Source organism: Mirounga leonina, unplaced genomic scaffold (assembly GCF_011800145.1).
Source record: "Mirounga leonina isolate KUSES-001 unplaced genomic scaffold, KU_Mleo_1.0 Mir_154, whole genome shotgun sequence".
Classification (NCBI taxonomy): Eukaryota; Metazoa; Chordata; class Mammalia; order Carnivora; family Phocidae; genus Mirounga; species Mirounga leonina.
Genome location: NW_023270389.1, coordinates 43,567,490 through 43,585,823, shown reverse-complemented (window position 1 = coordinate 43,585,823; position 18,334 = coordinate 43,567,490). Strand labels below are relative to the sequence as shown.

Genomic DNA, 18,334 nt, shown 5'->3' with positions numbered 1-18,334 from the left:
TAATGAACAAATGAGTGTGTGTGTGTGTGTGTGTGTGTGTTCCCCCTTCCTGCCTCAAGTACCGTGGGGTTGACAATATATTTAAGAATGGTGTCCTATCCTTAACACCTCATTAAGACTATGATTCTATTTCCCTTCTGTAGTTAATGTTCAAATAGGAGAGAATTATTTATACAAAGTCCTTTCTACAATGTTGACAAGAAGTAGCAGCAAAGAATGGTACTTAAGATCTATTATCCTTTACAAGAGAAAGGAACACATGTGAAATTGCCTCAACAGCAAAGAGAATATTTTTGCATTCCCATAATCCTTACACAGCAAAAGCATCTGAAAGCCTAACCAGTATTTCTAATGAATCAAACACTGAATAATTTCAGCCTTCCCTCCTTATTTCAGCTGCACAGTACACGCGACTGTAACTTACCTGCTGGAATCCAGAGTGGTGAGGAGGGCTTTTCCCCAAAGCCGGCACAGCTTTTGTGGGGGACTGTTGCTGAGCTAGAGCTTGAACCTGCAACTGGCTTGTAGACTGTGCTGTTGGCTGAGCTGGTAAAGATGTAAGGGGTTGCTGGGAAGGTGGCTGTGGTTGTTGAGGTCCCTGGTTCATTGGCCCTGGTCCAGAGGGCCGTTGCTGGCTGTAAGGAATGTGGGACTGTTTCCCAGCTTGCACCTGGTTTCCTGCTGGAGAGTGAGCTGTAGGCTGAAGAAAGGTTCCTGGGACAGAAACACCAGCTGGGAAGGTGTAACCTGAGCCCATAGAAAATGCCACAGGAGGGGGAATAACATATGTGGGGGGCGGGAACCCTTCAAAATAGAAGAACACAGCAGCTTTAGTTCTAAAGGTACTTAGCAAAAGAAAGACAAAAATAAGTCATCTGAGGGGGACATGGGGTAGGGTAGAGAGGAGGTCCTCTAATAAATTATAAAAAACAGGGATCAACCATCAAGTGAGACTTATCAAGCATCAATCTTTAACTTGATTTCAAGAATTAAATTAGAGTAGTGGCTGCTATTTCTATCCATTGAAGCAACTGGAGTATTCTAAAGGTGGTTTCTTAAATGTCAAGTTTAGTGATGGGAATTCTGCCATGATAACAAACATGCATTTGTATATAAACTAGAGAAATGGCTCAAAAATAACTTCATAAGCATTAGAGAAACGAGAACTTCCTCCTACCTTTTAACATTATGGTTTAGTAATATAACTCCAGTAGACTATAAATTATTCAATTAACAAGCAGAAACTCATACACAGATAAGATTAAGTAGAACAAAGTATAAAATGTATATTTACCTGGCCGGCTGGGAAGAGGAGGGAAGGCTCCAGGGTGATGAATGGGGATGAACTGGGAGTTACTTGCTTGACTTGGGGTTTGAGTTACAGGTGTTTTCCTGGCTTCAGACACTGGAGTCTTTCTTAGTTCTGTCTGGGATTTTACCTATGACCAACAGAAGCAAAACTATAATAATCTGAAACTCAAATGTGTCAGAAAGAAGCACCTACTCTAAGAAAGTATTTAAAACCCCATTATGTCCAAAAAAAAAAAGCATATGAAGGTATTTAAATTTACCTAAATTAAACACGGGAAAATCGAAATAAATTATTTAATCGTCAATAAAAGATATAAGGGCTTAGTTTTACTAGTGTAATTATTTTCCTTTCACAAAATCATAAAAATACTAAATACGGAAAGGACCTGAGAGTTCATGTGTTTTACAAATGAGACACATCTCGCCAACAGGTTAAAAAACTTGCCTATAATCTTAAGCCACCTATTATGGACCCCAGGGCCCTTTATACTTGGATTCATTAAACAACATACATGAATTACGAGTTAATAACGATGATTATTAACCCACAGGGGAGATACTTTGGTCCTCAGTTTAATTTCATATGGGCAGCCTTAAGCATACCAGTCAGGTATCCGCCCCCCAGGCTGACACCCCTTTAGAATAAATAAGGATACTTTCAGCAGTAAGGAGCAGGGCCCGAGATCCTACACAATGAGCCACAGAGAATATGATGTCATATGGGTTGCTCAAAATGAGTAAAATGAAGGAAAACAGGTGACATTTACAGAGACCTTAGGATGAGGTACAGAGAGTGGTAATATACTGACTCCTGTCAGGCTTTTTTTAATCATCTAGAAGTAGATTTAAGAGGGAAGAGAGACCAGAAAGGAGATTTTCAGTCTGGCCCTTGCTGGGAGGCAGTTGCAGAGAACGGAGGCAGAGCAGGCAGGAAATACTGGACTCATCCCTAAAACACTGGCCCTTTGGCTTTATAGTTCATTTGGTTTGTTCTTTGCTTTTCCCCAGCACCTCTCTCCCCCCATGCCTTGTCTCAATTTCTACCATGTTTTTCTGTTTCTCCCCCTACTATTAATCTTAAAATGCAACTATTATGTTATTTCTCTGTTTCCCCAAAAAACTCTGTAGGTGAAATACCCTGAAGGCACTATTAATTTGCAAGCAGGCTTCAATAAGGGTCCTCATGCCTACTGCAAACAAATACGTTTGCCAAAATGTACTAACAAATCAAATGGCTACTTAGGTCTTTGTTCAAACATTAATGGTATAAATGCAAACCAGCACAGAGCAAAGACCTTTTCCGTTAAATGTAATCGTCTGTATCTCTTTGGAAAGGTTTAAGAAAAACAAAGTCACAAATAATTGAGCAGTGTTCACCTTTTCCCAGCAAGAGACTTAAATTCTTACTTTACAAATTCCCATGAGTGAGGATAACACTGAAGTGATATAACGCTACTGGCTGGGACAGGTATAAATGCCAAGAAAAAGAGCCTCGCCTTTTTCCAAGAATATCGTTTATTTCTTATAGTGAACTAAAAAAAACCCCCAAAATTATAAGCCTTAATATATTCTTGGTTCTATTGGATCTATAAAAGACCCCAGATTTCCCAACATAACATTAACAAATGGCAGTTACACTTTCCAAAGAAAATAGAATTCTTCATGTAGTTAATAGGTCTGCAACTGGTCATTTCAAATCACTTAAATTGGAGAGGATTGATAAAAACGTCAAATCAGATTGAGATTTTTTTTTTACTCACATTACAGTTTCCAAGAACTGATGGAGTAGCCACCTACCATAGCTCTTACGTGACCTTACTGTGCAGCATTCAAAGAATGCATTCAAGCTTCCAGACGAGCCAGTTCTCAAGGCTTTAGGAACAAAATGAAAATCTTGCCTTTTGTGTGGGCCTTCCTCTACCTGCATTATAGTTTAAATACAGCTTACCTGCACTGCCACACTCTGCTTTCCTGTTTCCTGTAACTTTTCTAAGATGCATTTCTTGGTTTCTGTTTTCCTCTTGCTGTTGTCCTTCTTTCCATCATTCTTAGTTACAGTAATTCCTTTGCTACAGTCCCTTCTCACCTCTTTGGGAGGAAAACTTCTTCCTTGGTCTCTGTTCACTTCTCGCGGCTTAATGTTCTCTTTGAAGGTGACCATTGGTTTCTCTCCTGGGTCACAGTTGTTGCTTAGATTACGGCCCGTGGACAGCACTGATTTCAGTCCTGGGTTCCCATCCGAAGCCAGTGACTCTATCATGGATGGTTCTTGCAGAATGAGGTTCTCTTTGGCTTCACTGGGGTCTTCCAGTATTAACTCTGGGATTTCTGTGATAAACAACAATTTCCCTACCTCATTTTCACACTGAATCAGCCTAAAAAAGTAAAAATAAATCCATATATGAAAACCATTAACCTAAAAAACACCAACAGTGGAACTGAGTCTGGACCCAACAGTCAGTACATCCCCGGTCCCAAAGACTTGGAGACAGTGGGGTTATCACAGTATAACATATCTATTTTTATATAACCTAAAAAGTTTTACAGAAAAATTTAGATTCTCATAATCGCTTAGCATCCCCACAACACATTACCATGCCCTTTTAATGTCTTCTACTAATTACAGCTACATTTACTGAGCATGTCTTAAGTACAAGGCACTAGACTAGGCCCTTGAAGTGGTAATTTGTAATTCCTCATTTATAGGTGTAAAAACTAGAGCTCAGAAGGACTAAGTTCATTCAAACATGCAACCATTTAAGTGCTTACAGTAGCCTGAATATAGAACTTAATATGAGGATTGATAGAAATTAATATGAAACAGTTATTGACTTTGGAAAGGTTATAATCAACTGGGGAGATCCTAAGGACACACACCTAGGGAAGTGGCAGAACTAGAAACTTAACGGACTCTGAGCTGTCCTGACTGAAACTGACCACCATGCCCATCAATACAAATCACCATAACTGTGAACATACCATTTAGTTAGATTTACACAGATGTTTATAAATTAGAGCAGAAGCTCATGATTAACAAGGGAGACAAAGCCTATTTCTCTACACTAGGCAGTGTAATAGGGAGAACAGAGATTAAATGGAGTATACTTAGGATCACCAGGGTCATAATTTGATATTGTGTTACCAACATTTTGACTTAAGAGTTTATAATCAATAGCATTATGCCAGAGCCTGAAACACATGTGGGGTGTGTAAGTGTATCTGATTAGAAATACCTTGGCTGATTATCGGCGATCCATTTGCCTATAGAGATCAAGCGCTGCTGCCGTATTTGTCGTTGCTGACCTTCTTTGTCTCCTGTAATACCCTGGTGGCCTTTGGAAAAATCCAAGTTCCTAAAATTGATATAAGCAAATTATACAAAATTAAACTTCTGAAGATATTTCCCAGGCAACCAAATTCACCTATTTAACTGCAATGGTTTCAGATTTTTCTATACAGGCTAGCTACTTGATGTAATCAACTGCACTTCAATATAAGCTCCCAAAGATTTGAAGTACAATGAAACAAAGCAAAAAAGAACATGCAAATTCATTACATTAACATACTTTTACTTAAATTTTACTTTCTAAATGAGGAGCTCAAATAAATCACAATATTTTATTAGGAAAGATAATTTTACTATAAAGGTTTTCATTAACACTTTCCTTGTATTCTGTGTAATTTGTTTGAAATGACCATTGCAATGCTAGGGGTCTCTGAGTATGCCTATTCTAACAAACTGCTAATCTATGCACTTTAGGTGGCCCTAAATCAGAAAAATGTATACATATCACAAAGTATATAGAGCAAAAATCTCATTGACATTAGAAAGGTAAATCAACCTGAAAAAAATAAGGATTTTTCAGATTTCTCCTCATTAAATGATTTTTTTTAAAAGCATCTAAACAGGGGCGCCTGGGTGGCTCAGTTGGTTAAGCAACTGCCTTCGGCTCAGGTCATGATCCTGGAGTCCCGGGATCGAGTCCCACATCGGGCTCCCTGCTCAGCAGGGAGTCTGCTTCTCCCTCTGACCCTCCTCCCTCTCATGCTCTCTGTCTCTCATTCTCTCTCTCGCAAATAAATAAAATCTTAAAAAAAAATAAAATAAATAAAAGCATCTAAACATTGCCAGGTAGTAGGCTAGATGCCGAATACACAAAGATAAATGAGAAAGAGAAAGAGTCTCTGTCATAAGGATGAAATTAAGAGACTATGAATCAATTTGATGAGTATTACAATAAAAACTATGCAAAGAATAAGCACAGTAATAATAGAAGGGCTTGTTCCTTCTGATAAGCTCTGAAAAGGTTTCACAGAGTGTTACCAGAGCTAGACTTTGACAGGTGTCGTAAGTACATACAGGTTGGTAAGGGAAGGGCAGAAGAGGAAAATGGACTGTTCCAGGCATAGCATAAACAAAGTCTTGGAGGAATAAAAATAGTTAAGAACAGGACACAGTGGATGTATAGTATGTTAAGTATTAGGGGACAGGAAGGTGGAGGTGGCAGAAAATATGGTTGAAAAATCAAGCACTTGGACATGAAGCTAAAAAAAATATTGGAACCACTGGGGGTGACTGAATTGAAGTCTTTGCATCAGTAATGGGACACTAACAGGTCTATATTTAAAATATAATCATGAAAGCATGGCAGAAATGACCTAAAGAAGGAGAGGGACTCTTCGTAGGGAGGTTGGTTAGGAAGCTTTTTATACTCCAGGTTAATGGTGACAAAACCCTGAACTAAAGGGAAATAAATCGGAGGAGTTGGATCTAAACACAGAATTACAAAGACTTGGTGAGAAAGATTAATGGAAATAAGGATTTTTCTTTTTTTTTTAGAGTTCATGTAGGTGGTTAATGGCACACAGATAAATATAGAAAGATCATTTTTTGCTGACCAGATAGGAAAATAAGAGCCCTTTTGGGTCATATTAAAGTCTGAAATGTATAAGGGATATCAGATTGTTAAAATAGGAGTCCAAACTCCAAAATAAAAGTCAGAACTGAAAATTTTGGACTTACTATCCAAGAGATGAAAGCTCAAGACAAAAGGATGGATCTGATCACCAGGGAGAATGCAGAAGGTGGGAAGGGAAGGGTAGGAAAGACCTCTGGAGGATAATACTCTGAGGCACGTGGTACAGAGAAAGTGAAAGAGATGGAGTATGATGGCAGAGCTGAGAAAAAGGAGGCTTCATGAAGGAATGGGATCAATAGACTCAATGCTAGAGAAAACTGAACAGGATGAAAACTGTAAAGTCAATGGAGTCTGGTAACCAGGAAGGCACTAATAGTTTAAGTTGCAGGAGGCTGAGAAATGACTGGGAGTGAAGCAGGGTCACACACTAACTATACCCTTTTAAGAAGTCTGATGATGAAGAGAAAGGGCAACATCAGAGAAAGATGGGGTTGTGAATTTTTAAAAAGAAAAGGTATACCCGAATGTTACTAGGCTACTAAAAGAAGTAACTGGTTATTAAAAAAATAAAAAGATACTGGAAATACAACAGAGAGAGGGTAACAGGTAGGGAGGCAAGAAGGGGTAGGATCAAGGACACAGATGAGAGAGTTACACTTGAAAAGGAATAAAGTTAGTCCTCTGAAAGGAGAAGAGACAAGAATGACTGTAAAAACAGTTTTATCATCTTTATTGATATGAAAAAATGTCAAGCAATATCCTTTGGTTTACATTTAGTTACCATTTTTGAGACTTCCCCTCTAATTTCAACAAAGTATAAAACTATAAAAAAAAATCCAGTGTATAAATATCACTTGGGAGAAGCAATTTTCTTTTTCTTTCCCTTCCTCCATATTTGTAAAAGCACTTAGTATTGTATTACACAGTAGGTAAACAGATGACATATACAAATCCATTTCATATCAAAAACTTCTGCTTTTAGTTGCTGTTAGGAAAATAAGGCAAAGTTGGGATAAATCAAAGTTTCTTCTACACCCAAGCCTGATTTCCATTTTAATGCTGTAATCACTGGTAATGAAATAAACCTCATTCAGCTGCCACCTACCTGAAAGAAGGTCTCAAAGCCAAGAATCCTTGTAACTCAAACTCCTCTGGAAGTGGTGTAGCTACAGAAAGGCAGAAAGCAAAGATTTGTAAACATTTTAATTAAAAAACTGTTATTCAGCAGAATGTTGTTCACTAAATGAAGGAAATGACAATCTTCTATACAGAAAAAAAATGCTATCTATAATGCTCAGAGTTCTCTGCTCTTCTCTACAGTAATCCTGGTAACAGAACTCATCTATCAAATTCCTGCAGGTTGCCTCTGGGCCCTTGACATTGTCCTCTGCTACTTACCCACTACTCAATGCTGAGGAGGATGGAGATGATGGGACCTTTTTTTCCCTAGCAGCCTTAAAAATTCATAGCCTCAGATCCAGTAATCCCATTGTTTAGATTATCTCCTTGTTACTCAAAGTGTTGAATAACAATACCGACATCACCCAGGAGCTTGTAAGAAATGCAGAATCTTAGGCACTATTCCAAACCTACTGAATCATAAACTGCATTTTAACAAAATCCCAGGTGATTCATTTGCAAATTAATGCTTGAGAAGCACTGATCTGATGGGAGTAAAATAATCAGAAAGGAGTCAAACTATAGATTGTTCAGTGCAGAATTATTTATACTGGGGAAATTTTTAAAGCAAATAGACAATGATTAAATACATGATGCATATCCACAGGGCAGAATTATCATGCAGCCAGTAAAAATCATGTTTCAAAATGTTCAAATGGCAAAGGAAAATGTTAGCAATATAATGTTAACTTTAAAAAGCAGGCCCAGGGGCGCCTGGGTGGCTCAGTTGTTAAGCATCCGCCTTCGGCTCAGGTCATGATCCCAGGGTCCTGGGATCGAGCCTCACATCGGGCTCCCTGCTCCGCGGGAAGCCTGCTTCTCCCTCTCCCACTCCCCCTGCTTGTGTTCCCTCTCTCGCTGTGTCTCTCTCTGTCAAGTAAATAAATAAAATCTTTTTAAAAATAAATAAATAAATAAATAAAAAGCAGGCCCAAAGCTTATCAGGTATCAATCACAGGCAGGTGTATGTACACATAAGAAAAATGTCCCAAGAAATACACTATCATGTGAATAGCACAAAGTATCTTTGTATGAGAGAACCATGGGTTACTCCTGTTCTTAATGTTTGAATGTCCAGGATGTTCTATAATAAGCAGGTATTACTTTAACAGAGTAATGCTGTTCACATTAGTTCCTTTAAAAAAAAATAGTAAGAATGAGGAGGAAGGGAAGAAGACAGAAAGAATTTAAAGGTATTGAACTCTTTGGACTCCTATTCAAATACAGCTAAATAGGAGAATACGCTGTTGGAAGAACTGGAAGGACATTACCTCTACTTCCATCCTCTTAATCATGATGAGTACAGAGTTCGAAGTCACTTCTGAGATACACTGAACTTGAAGTCAAACACTTAACAAAAGCCTGTTTTTTCTTTGGCCTTAAGCCTAGTATTAGTGATACAGAACAATGTCAACAACATAAGATTAAGGTAGCCCTTACCATTAGTACTTGAAAGATCCTCTTCATGGGGATGGAAACTATTTAGAAGAGAAATTAGCCAGGGCCAAATGCTGTAAATTAAAGAGACATTTCAGACTTTGTTTAAAATAGAGAAAACCAGAACACCAATAAGCCATGACAGTGTTATCTAAGGGCCTAGACTTTATGTATTTTTCCCCTTGCTTCAGCATTTTAAAGGCTGTATGATTTCCTAAAACCTATTTTCAAAGATGTCTAGATAAAAGATACACAAGAAGGGTCAAATTTGCACAACAGAGACCTACTACTGTAGATCATTTCCCAGGCTCCTAATGTAACAATTAGTGAAAATAATTGTTAGTTTTAAACACTGATAATTGATACTTACTGAGAACACACTGACTAGAGAAACAACATACTATGTTTTGATAGAGCTGTCACATTCATTATGTTATGGAACCCACTGCTAGTTCTTAATCTGTGACAGGGTATGGGTAGGGTACACCATAGACAAATTACATTCTCTATTCAGAATATGCCTTTTTCTTTATGATACCAAAAAATCCACATATTGTTAAAATATCAAGGTAAACTGAAAGCTTTCATTTGTCACTGTAAAATCAAAAGCTCCTAAGAAACATCAGAATTATTCTGAGTAGAGATTACAGAGAAAACGGTGAGAGCCAAAATAATTTCCAATCTTCTATGCTCAAAACAAGCAAATATAACTCAAATCGGGTGTTACTCTAAGGCAGTATCAACGGTATCAAACAGAAATAACGGAAAAAGTAAAAAATCACTTCTCTTCATCTTATAAACAGAAAATTGGAGCATATTGTAATAGGTAAGAAACTGGTTTTACTTCAATTTCACTTTGAAATGTGAAAAATGCTTTTTTCCCCATGATGGCAGCCAGGTATCGGCGGGGGAGGGGCAGAGGAGATGGGACACACAGGGAGCCAGAAATCTTTAAGATTGTGTCTCACATGAGAAATTCAAACAAATAAATGAAAAGCACGCAGAGGTCTTCAGTTCAATTCCCAGAGAGTAGGTGGAAAATACAGTCTTCCATTGTTCAAATGCTGTGTTTTAGGAAGCAGTTTCTACATATCTATGAATGTCAAACAAACAAAGCACATAAGCTAATATGAAATTGTAAGACACTTACTACTGTCTTTCATCCACCACTGCCTCCTGAAAGACCCTGGGTCTGAGTCTCAGCCAGTCCATGGAGACCTTGACTGCAGGAAGGGGATACGCATTGTAGGACTCCTCCTGAGACTTGTTCTGGAGAGGACACTTGCACAGGATGCCAAGAAAAGACACTTAAAGAAAAAATGTATTTAGGAAGCATAAGATACTTGAAACTACGTACCAGTCCAAATTAAACTATCATTATAAGCCTTCTTAACACAAATACCTCATAGCTTTTTTCTAAAAAGGCATTTTTTCCTATGTTAAAAATGTTACAGGGGTGCCTGGGTGGTTCAGTTGGTTAAGCATCTGCCTTCAGCTCAGGTCATGATCCCAGGGTCCTGGGATTGAGCCCCGCATCAGGCTCCCTGCTCAGCGGGAGCCTTCTTCTCTCCCTCTCCTGCTCCCCCTGCTTGTGTGCTCACTCTCTCTCTCTCTGTCAAATAAATAAATAAAATCTTAAATAAAAGATGTTACAGATATAGTTGATGAGGGGAATGTGAGTAGATAAAAGGAAAGAACTTAGGTTTTGGCCTCCTGATTCAATATTAGGAAATATAGGACACATTTTCATATGTCACTAGTACTCTGTTACAATGATGAAAATGCCTAAGATTATGCTTTCCAAAGAAGACAGCACAGAAAATTAAATGATTTAATACTTACTAAAGAGGGCCAGCAATTGTGTCCAACACAGCTGCTCATCTTGGCTATAACTATGCTGCTCCGTTTCATTGCTAAAGTCACGAAGGTGATGAAGTTGAAACAGGTTAATGACAGTGACGTGAACTAACTGCTGAGAGTTGAAAGCTTTTTGGAATAGCAGCCTCTGTAAAAGACAACAGAAATACTGCATATATTATCAAGAACAGGAGCCACTTTCCACACAAGAATTAAACTGGTGGTCTGCATTTAGCCACATGACTAACAGAGCTATGGATGAGTAAATGTCTCCACCCTTAATCCCAGCATTTTAATCGAGTCTGATGTGGTCTGATGTTTCTCATGCTGACTCTTTGCCTTGAAAGGAATTAGCCCAGACACCACAGAGCTCTCTGAGCTGTTTTTCATAATACTTTTCCCTGAGAAACTGCGTATTTTTTAATATGATGAGGAAAAAGTTTTGGGCATCAGTTAATAAATGTATACATCTTAATCCATCAGAAGCGGTTTTATAAGAAATGCATACATAGTAAAATATTAAGTTGGAATCAATGACTAGAAAGTAGATGTACACAGTAAAAAGGAAAATTTCAAACTAAAAGACTAAAAAATGTTTTTGAACTGTTGATCATATGTACATAAGTTATACATAAAGTATGACTTCCAAAATTTGTCATAAAGTTTACTCTTTCAAAGGCTTGACACATTTAAAAAACTTATTTATAAATGAGGTAGATAGCAAGAACCTACTTTGGAACACAGGGTAAATAATATACTAAAACAATTAATAATGTGTTATAGGCAACTTCTACAAATTATAACACTGACATTTTCCCCTTTTAGAAAAGCACATGCATGATCTTCACCATCAAATTTTTTTTACTTAATAACTACGTGTTGTTCATAGCAACCTGCTAAACAGGTTATTATAAGAAAGAAATCACCTAACTATGCTCTCAGCTGTGGCCTCAACTTACTCACCCTTCTACCTTTAGCATCTGCAGTAATTTTAGCTTATTCCCATATAAAATATTTTTCAAACGCAAGTCCTAACCAAACTGATAGCTACTGGAGATGATATCCTGGCTTCACATTTAACCTATAGCCAACATCCTTCCCTCTCAGGAAATGGATACAAATGGGGATTCACTGTCACTAGCCTTATGGTGGGAAACAGATAACCTTAATTACAGTTCTACCAGCAGTGAGAAGATCCTACCATCTCAGAAATTTAGAGCTGCCTTTGTCCAGCTCCAAAGATTTTTTTTTCTATTTATATAAAGAATCTGAAATATCCAGAGTAAGTTTTATGATTCTATTAGCAAGGTCTTTTACATTATCATGGCAGAAAAGTACAATTCAATTCCACTTAAACTACTCTCTCTCTCAGCCTCCTTGCCATCTGCCATGCCAGTATATACATCTAGAATGCTTATTCCTTTTCCAAAGGCATCAAGCATTTTTCTTTCCTTTCTTTTGTAAAACATCCTGAAATCGTATCTCTTCTTCAGATTTCTCCCATGGAAGTTCTCCTTCAATCTCTACATCCAACCTTTTAGATAAACTGATCATTTACACAAATACGTAATATTGGCATAAAATGAGAATATTAGCTTGTATTTTTCAAAAAGCATTTTTTTCTTATGAGTAAAATTTAACAATGTATCTACTAATCCACAGGCATTTTATTTTAGATGGCAATACCCAATAGAAGACAATTACAGCTCTTTAAGGGATTGTCAAAGCACAGACTTTGTCTTGCTCTCCCTTCTATCTCCAAGAGCCTAGAAAAGTGTATGGTACACAGTAGGTACTCAATAAGTACTTAGTGAAGGCATAATCCACACCTTTGTAAGTAAATGTGTAACTATTTGGTTGTAATTTCATAAAATTTAGATTGCACTGTAGTAGGTAGAGCGCCTCACCAGGAACAAAATCAGATCAGAACTGACACACTGTTACTCAAAGATGCTTTCAATAGGGACGCCTGGGTGGCTCAGCTGGTTAAGCGTCTGCCTTCAGCTCAGGTCATGATCCCAGGGTTCTGGGATCGAGTCCCACATTGGGCTCCCTGCTCCGCGGGGAGCCTGCTTCTCCCTCTGCCTCTCTCTCTCTCCGTTTTTCATGAATAAATAAAAAATCTTAAAAAAAAAAAAAATGCTTTCAAGAGCAGTTGAGGAATATACTGAGCTAAATACCATGAAAAAACAGCACACAGTCTCATTTCCTAAACCCCAGGCCTTAAATCTTTCAATAAACCTCAACCTAGGAGCTAATGATTGCTAGTTAGACAGATATACTGAAGTTTACATGTAGATGATACTAATCATCTACATATGCTTTAGAAACACTTTTGAATATTTGCTCAACTATGCTAAAATTTCATTCCGACAATGTTCTTCTGATGTTTCAGAAATGAGTAAAGTTTAAAATAGATCTGCCTCATACTATGTTTAACTTCAGAGTGTTGGAATGATACTTCAAAGTGTATTTACAACTGCCCACATAACCCCCCACAACTTTATATACAGAAATACATATTTGAGGGGCACCTGTGTGGCTCAGTCAGTTAAGTGTCGGACTCTTGGTTCTGGCTTAGATCATGATCTCAGGGTCCTGAGATTGAGCCCCAAACTGGGCTCCGCCCTCAGTTGCTCAGGGTGGAGTCGCTTGTCCCTGCCCCTCCCCCCAGCTCAAGTGCATGCATTGCATGCTCTCTCTCAAATAAATACAGAAAATCTTAAATATATATATATATTTGAAGAGAATATCAGTGTTTGAGGTTGAATCGAATGCAAAATGACTAGATTCTAGACCAGAATAACTTACATAGAGAAGATTTCATTAAGGTAGTTTCCCCCTCTCTCCCCACTTAGGAAGTATATCTTTCATAGACAGAGAGCCAGGAGCAATCTCAAGAGGTCATCTGGTCCAATCCCCTGCTATTTTACAGAACTGTACCTAAACCATCCATGAAAGATGGCTGTCAACCTGACTTTTAAGTCCTCAAAAGAGAGAATCCCCAACAACCCCCTACGGATCTCTTAAGATAGATTTAATTTCAGTTCTGACCTCAGAAGAGACAAAGATAATTTATTTTAAAATAATCCTTCATATATCTGAACACTTAAAATAAAACTATTTAGATTTGTTTGTTCTGTCCAGGCAGAAGAGCTTAGGACATAAAAATTAGCTGTTCCTTTCATGCACCCGACTCTATAAATCATGGGCTAAAAGTTTAAATAGGCCACCAAAAGAAGCAGAAAACAACAGGGGACTCTAGAAGCTTATTTTAAAACAAACTATTTCTCTTATAGTTATTTAGTACAATCTCTTATACATAAAAAGTGTCAACTGCAAAAATGATTACCTGCAAAAACTACTTCGCATTGACTATATTTGGTTAATTTATGTCTCTTAAGTATCTAAGTTCTACAATCTCTGGAATGTGTTACTTTTATAATACTTATAAAACTGTAAGGCAGTTATAGACAATTCCCCAAGTGTTTAGATACCCAGAAGTAACCAACTAATATAAAATGTTCTTTAGACTGTCTTGTTCACTGTTGACCCCAGTGACTAAAACAGTGACTGGCACAACAGGCAGTCAAATTATTTGTTGAATAAATGAATTAAAAATAAAGTTAATATTTAATCTTGACTCCTGCCATATTTTACATATTATACTACATCTAAACTGTTAATTTAATATACTAATAAAAGATCACTTTCATATGAACAAAGGTTACTTAATTTTATCTCCTTACACAAATTAGTAAAATATAGTCCTGTTGAATCAAATTCTCATTCCTTTCCTTCGAACTACCACAAATCCCAATGGATCAAAGCACAATGAGAATAAAGAACTAGGTTTACAGAATGGAAATATTATAAAGTAGGTACGAGAAGCCTACCTAAGAATATAAAAACCATCAAAAGTAGTACTTTCAAAACTGAGAAAGAAAGGTGCTTGATCTGAGAAGGAAGGAAGGAAGTTGTTTTTTCCCACTTGGGTACCTTCTGCCAAATGGCAGCTACTTAGTGAAAACACTGCTGCGATGTTTCTCTAAAGACGGTATCTCTGTTTAAATTGAGGGGATGCTGTATGCAAGAATTCCATATGCTTCAAATTTAATTTTACCCAACAGTTCACAGTTAAATAATGACATAAAAACTAGAAGTCAGCTTCCCCCAAATCTTATGCTTCCGGATTCGGACAAGACAAAAAGTTCTCTATTTTTAAAATCTAACCTTAAACTGTTCTTCCAATTTCTCTCGAAGAGGGCTCAACTTTTCCAAGCTCTTACTCAGGTACACATGACCGTGGAATTTAATAAAGGCCTTGATGAAGTCAGAAACACCCCATTTGGTTTTCACTTCATCCCGGCTGAAATAAAAGAAAAATTTTCATGAATCTTAAGCAGCAAAATGGCTAACACCTCTTAGCAGAGGTTTCAGTCTGCAAAAACACATTATTTGAGCACCTGATACACAAGGAGAGGATTCTGCATCTAACTTTTCATCTGCAATGCACTCAGATGAGTCATCAGTATTCAGCAGCCTGTACTCCTCTACTAGGAACAAATCAGATGCAGACTGCTTGAAACTCAAGCAACAACTACATGCAACACTATTAAAATATATTTGTGCTTTTAGAAATTAGGCAAACAGAAGAGAAACACAAGTAACTATTAGTTCTCCCATGCCCAAATATGACAGGTGAAGGCTACCAGATTACACCAACTCCTCTTGGAAAAGTCAACCCTACCTTTCCAGTGCTTTAGAAAGTGCTTTTTGTAGATTAGTGGAGGCAGCTGGGAAAGGAAACTTCACAGCGATGCTTCTGCAGTAGTAGAAAATTGTGGTCAGATGGTCTCCTTTGGAAGAAGCTAAGATAGCCAACTGATTATAAGGCTGACCTAGAGGAGAAAGTGAAGATTCTAAAGTAACCCAAGATGTACAATCTTGCCATCAGAATACAGATGATCAGTTTTTAAACCGTTAGATTAATAATGGGGAATATTTTATAAAGTAAATCTCATGATTACCTCATTACAAATGGGCATAATTTAAAATAGCACACTCCCACGACAGCACATACTATGTTTAGGTTAAAAAGCACATAATGAGGGAAGAGAGCACTATTAAGTTTAAATAAGACTTTAGAAAGGGCTAGACAGCAAATCTTTTTGGCTTTTTGGGCCTAAGAGTCTCTATGGCCACTGGCGCAGGAAAGCAGCCATGGCCATAGGAAGCCGTGCACACACCGCCACCCCTGCCTCAAAGGGGCTCCTTCAGAATCAAGAATTTCAATGTGACTTAACACAAGAATCATCGCTAATTCCGATTCTGAGGTCATCAAAAGACAAAAGCCCTGTCTTTTAGGTAATAAAAAAATAAATTTTCTAGTAAGGAAATGGTGGTATTAAGAGATAATTATTCTGTAAGCAGTTAAGGAAGCCAGAGTTGTTGAAACAATTTTAGATCACATTAGGAGATATTCTATTTATACTGGTTTACTGACAATAATCTTACTAAAAAAAATTCATTTCTGGTTATATAGAATATACAATTAAAAGAATATGACCACAACTCCAAATCAATCAATACCAAATCCCCAAAACTCAATACCAAAACCCCAAAATCTTTTGCTTTCATAAAACTTGGAAGATGAACCTTGAGTTATTTTCCATATTGTTATAAAGTCATCCACAAGTTGACATAAGAGGCCCACTCACCATTAGAGGGGACAAGCTGAGCTGCATGCCTATAGTAGGATTCTGCCTGGCTGGTCTGGTTTCTGTATCGAGCTGAGAGGAGAAAAAAGAAAATTTATTTTAAAAACAAGCAAACAAACAAATAAAAAACTAGTAGGGTAATATTTCCAAAGCAACTATAGGTTTCAGTTCTAAAGATAACAAACACATTAAAATTAATTTAAGATAATTAAAGACAGAAAATATTTTAAAACAAATTAACTATAGGATTATGTGTGAAGTGTCCATCTGGCCTTCCCTATTTGGGACATTCAGCATGTAACCAACGTTAAAGCTTACCTAGCCCCCATTTTCAGGTCCTCCAGTGTCATGCATCACCAGCTCCCACTATGGACTATGCTGGTGACCTGGAGCCGGCCCACAAGAAGGGGTGAGTTATATGGCACTTAAAAACAAAACAAAACAAAAAACACTATACAATATGATCTGAAAGTTATGTATTTCTTCAATATCTTATAAAGTGATTTTGAAAAATGCCTCATACCTACTGCAATATTAAGTATGTGTGTGCACAGGATACACTGAAAGCAAAAACAACCTAAATACACTATTCACCGAATCTCCGTGCAGAACTTGGTGCTTACTTTGATGTGACCCCTCATGGAGGTCAATGATTTATGACATCAAGAAATCTAAAATCTTTGAACTTAAAGCAGTGATGTTCTCCATTCCTTGTTATTTTAGGACAGTTGAAACATAATCCTATAGTTAATTTGTTTTACAACCTTTTTAGGTTAGCCTTAAAGGGATGAACAAGGATAAATTACAGAATACTCCCAGATAAAATATATAAAATAGAAATACAAATTTAACTGTAAAAAGGAAACAATTTAAAAAGAGGTTTTAATACACTGATAGGAAGGAAAGAAGACAATCTAGCTTCAGAAGGAGTAACTTATAAACCCTGCAATTCCAAGAGTACAGACTTTTAATTTAGAAGATATTATGGCACCACTTTGAAAAATTTAGCTTTAATTACACTTTTGCTATTCACTTGCCTACATCTGCATGAGTCTGAATAAAACTTAAATCTTAACATGAAAGCTGACACCTTCAAGATCCTTCACCAATCCCAAAATATTGAGAAAATTTAAGTTCTTTAATATCCATTTGACAGTTTCCTCTTATATCTATCTAAATTGTGTGTGCATGATCAGTTTGAAGGAAAAGAGTTTCCTTCTATGACTACTCCAAAGAAAAAGATGACTGTATTAGCGATTCCTTCACACCACAGGCTCACCAATGTCTCCAAGGTGGACGAGGCAGTGCTGGCAGATATAGGAACAGGAGCTAGACTGTGGCTTCACTATGGCGCTGGTATGCGTCTGTTTATTGCTGATAATTCCCAATTGGGAAGACTTCACACGGCATGGTAAATCTACATTAAACACTGTACATAGTTCTTGTAATAACTACAAGGAAAACATGAACAAAATTTAGTGATAAGTCAGAACTGGTAAGTCAGAAGTGATCTAATAGTAAAGTTTGTATACTTTAACATGTGTACCTGATATCATATACAATTGAGACCTGAGCAAAGACTCAAAGAAAATAGGATCGGATAATTGGTTACATTTATTATAAATCGTATCTTTTAAATTCTCAAGTATTAGAGCAATCTAGAATGTGCATCTAAAAGGAACAGAGGGGGGACACCTGGGTGGCTCAGTTGGTTAAGCATCTGACTTTTGGCTCAGGTCATGTTCTCAGGGCGTTGGGATCAAGCCCATGAGTTGGGCTCCACACTCAGCAGGGAGCCTGCTTCTCTCCCTCTGTCCCTCCCTCTTTCTCTCAAATAAATAAACAAGATCTTTAAAATAATAAAAATAAATAAATAAATAAGTAGAAGGAACAGCAGGGCACCTTGGTGGC

General features: G+C 37.4%; 1 protein-coding gene across 6 annotated transcripts in view; it reads right to left on the bottom strand.

The window, feature by feature from the left end:
• SMG7 (SMG7 nonsense mediated mRNA decay factor) overlaps nt 1–18,334 on the bottom strand; it is a 90,913-nt gene that overhangs the window by 8,334 nt on the left and 64,245 nt on the right. For 4 of the 6 annotated variants that reach the window (XM_035010615.1, XM_035010616.1, XM_035010614.1 and 1 more), the window contains 12 exons: nt 17,703–17,874; nt 16,424–16,495; nt 15,454–15,604; nt 14,937–15,072; nt 10,689–10,851; nt 9,997–10,153; nt 8,850–8,920; nt 7,336–7,396; nt 4,545–4,664; nt 3,260–3,686; nt 1,295–1,439; nt 425–804 (listed from right to left, as the gene is read on the bottom strand). In XM_035010615.1, the coding sequence (XP_034866506.1) occupies nt 425–804; nt 1,295–1,439; nt 3,260–3,686; nt 4,545–4,664; nt 7,336–7,396; nt 8,850–8,920; nt 9,997–10,153; nt 10,689–10,851; nt 14,937–15,072; nt 15,454–15,604; nt 16,424–16,495; nt 17,703–17,874 (2,055 nt within the window). The remainder of the gene's footprint in view (nt 1–424; nt 805–1,294; nt 1,440–3,259; nt 3,687–4,544; nt 4,665–7,335; nt 7,397–8,849; nt 8,921–9,996; nt 10,154–10,688; nt 10,852–14,936; nt 15,073–15,453; nt 15,605–16,423; nt 16,496–17,702; nt 17,875–18,334) is intronic. The other 2 variants (XM_035010617.1, XM_035010619.1) reach the window with 1 other exon arrangement.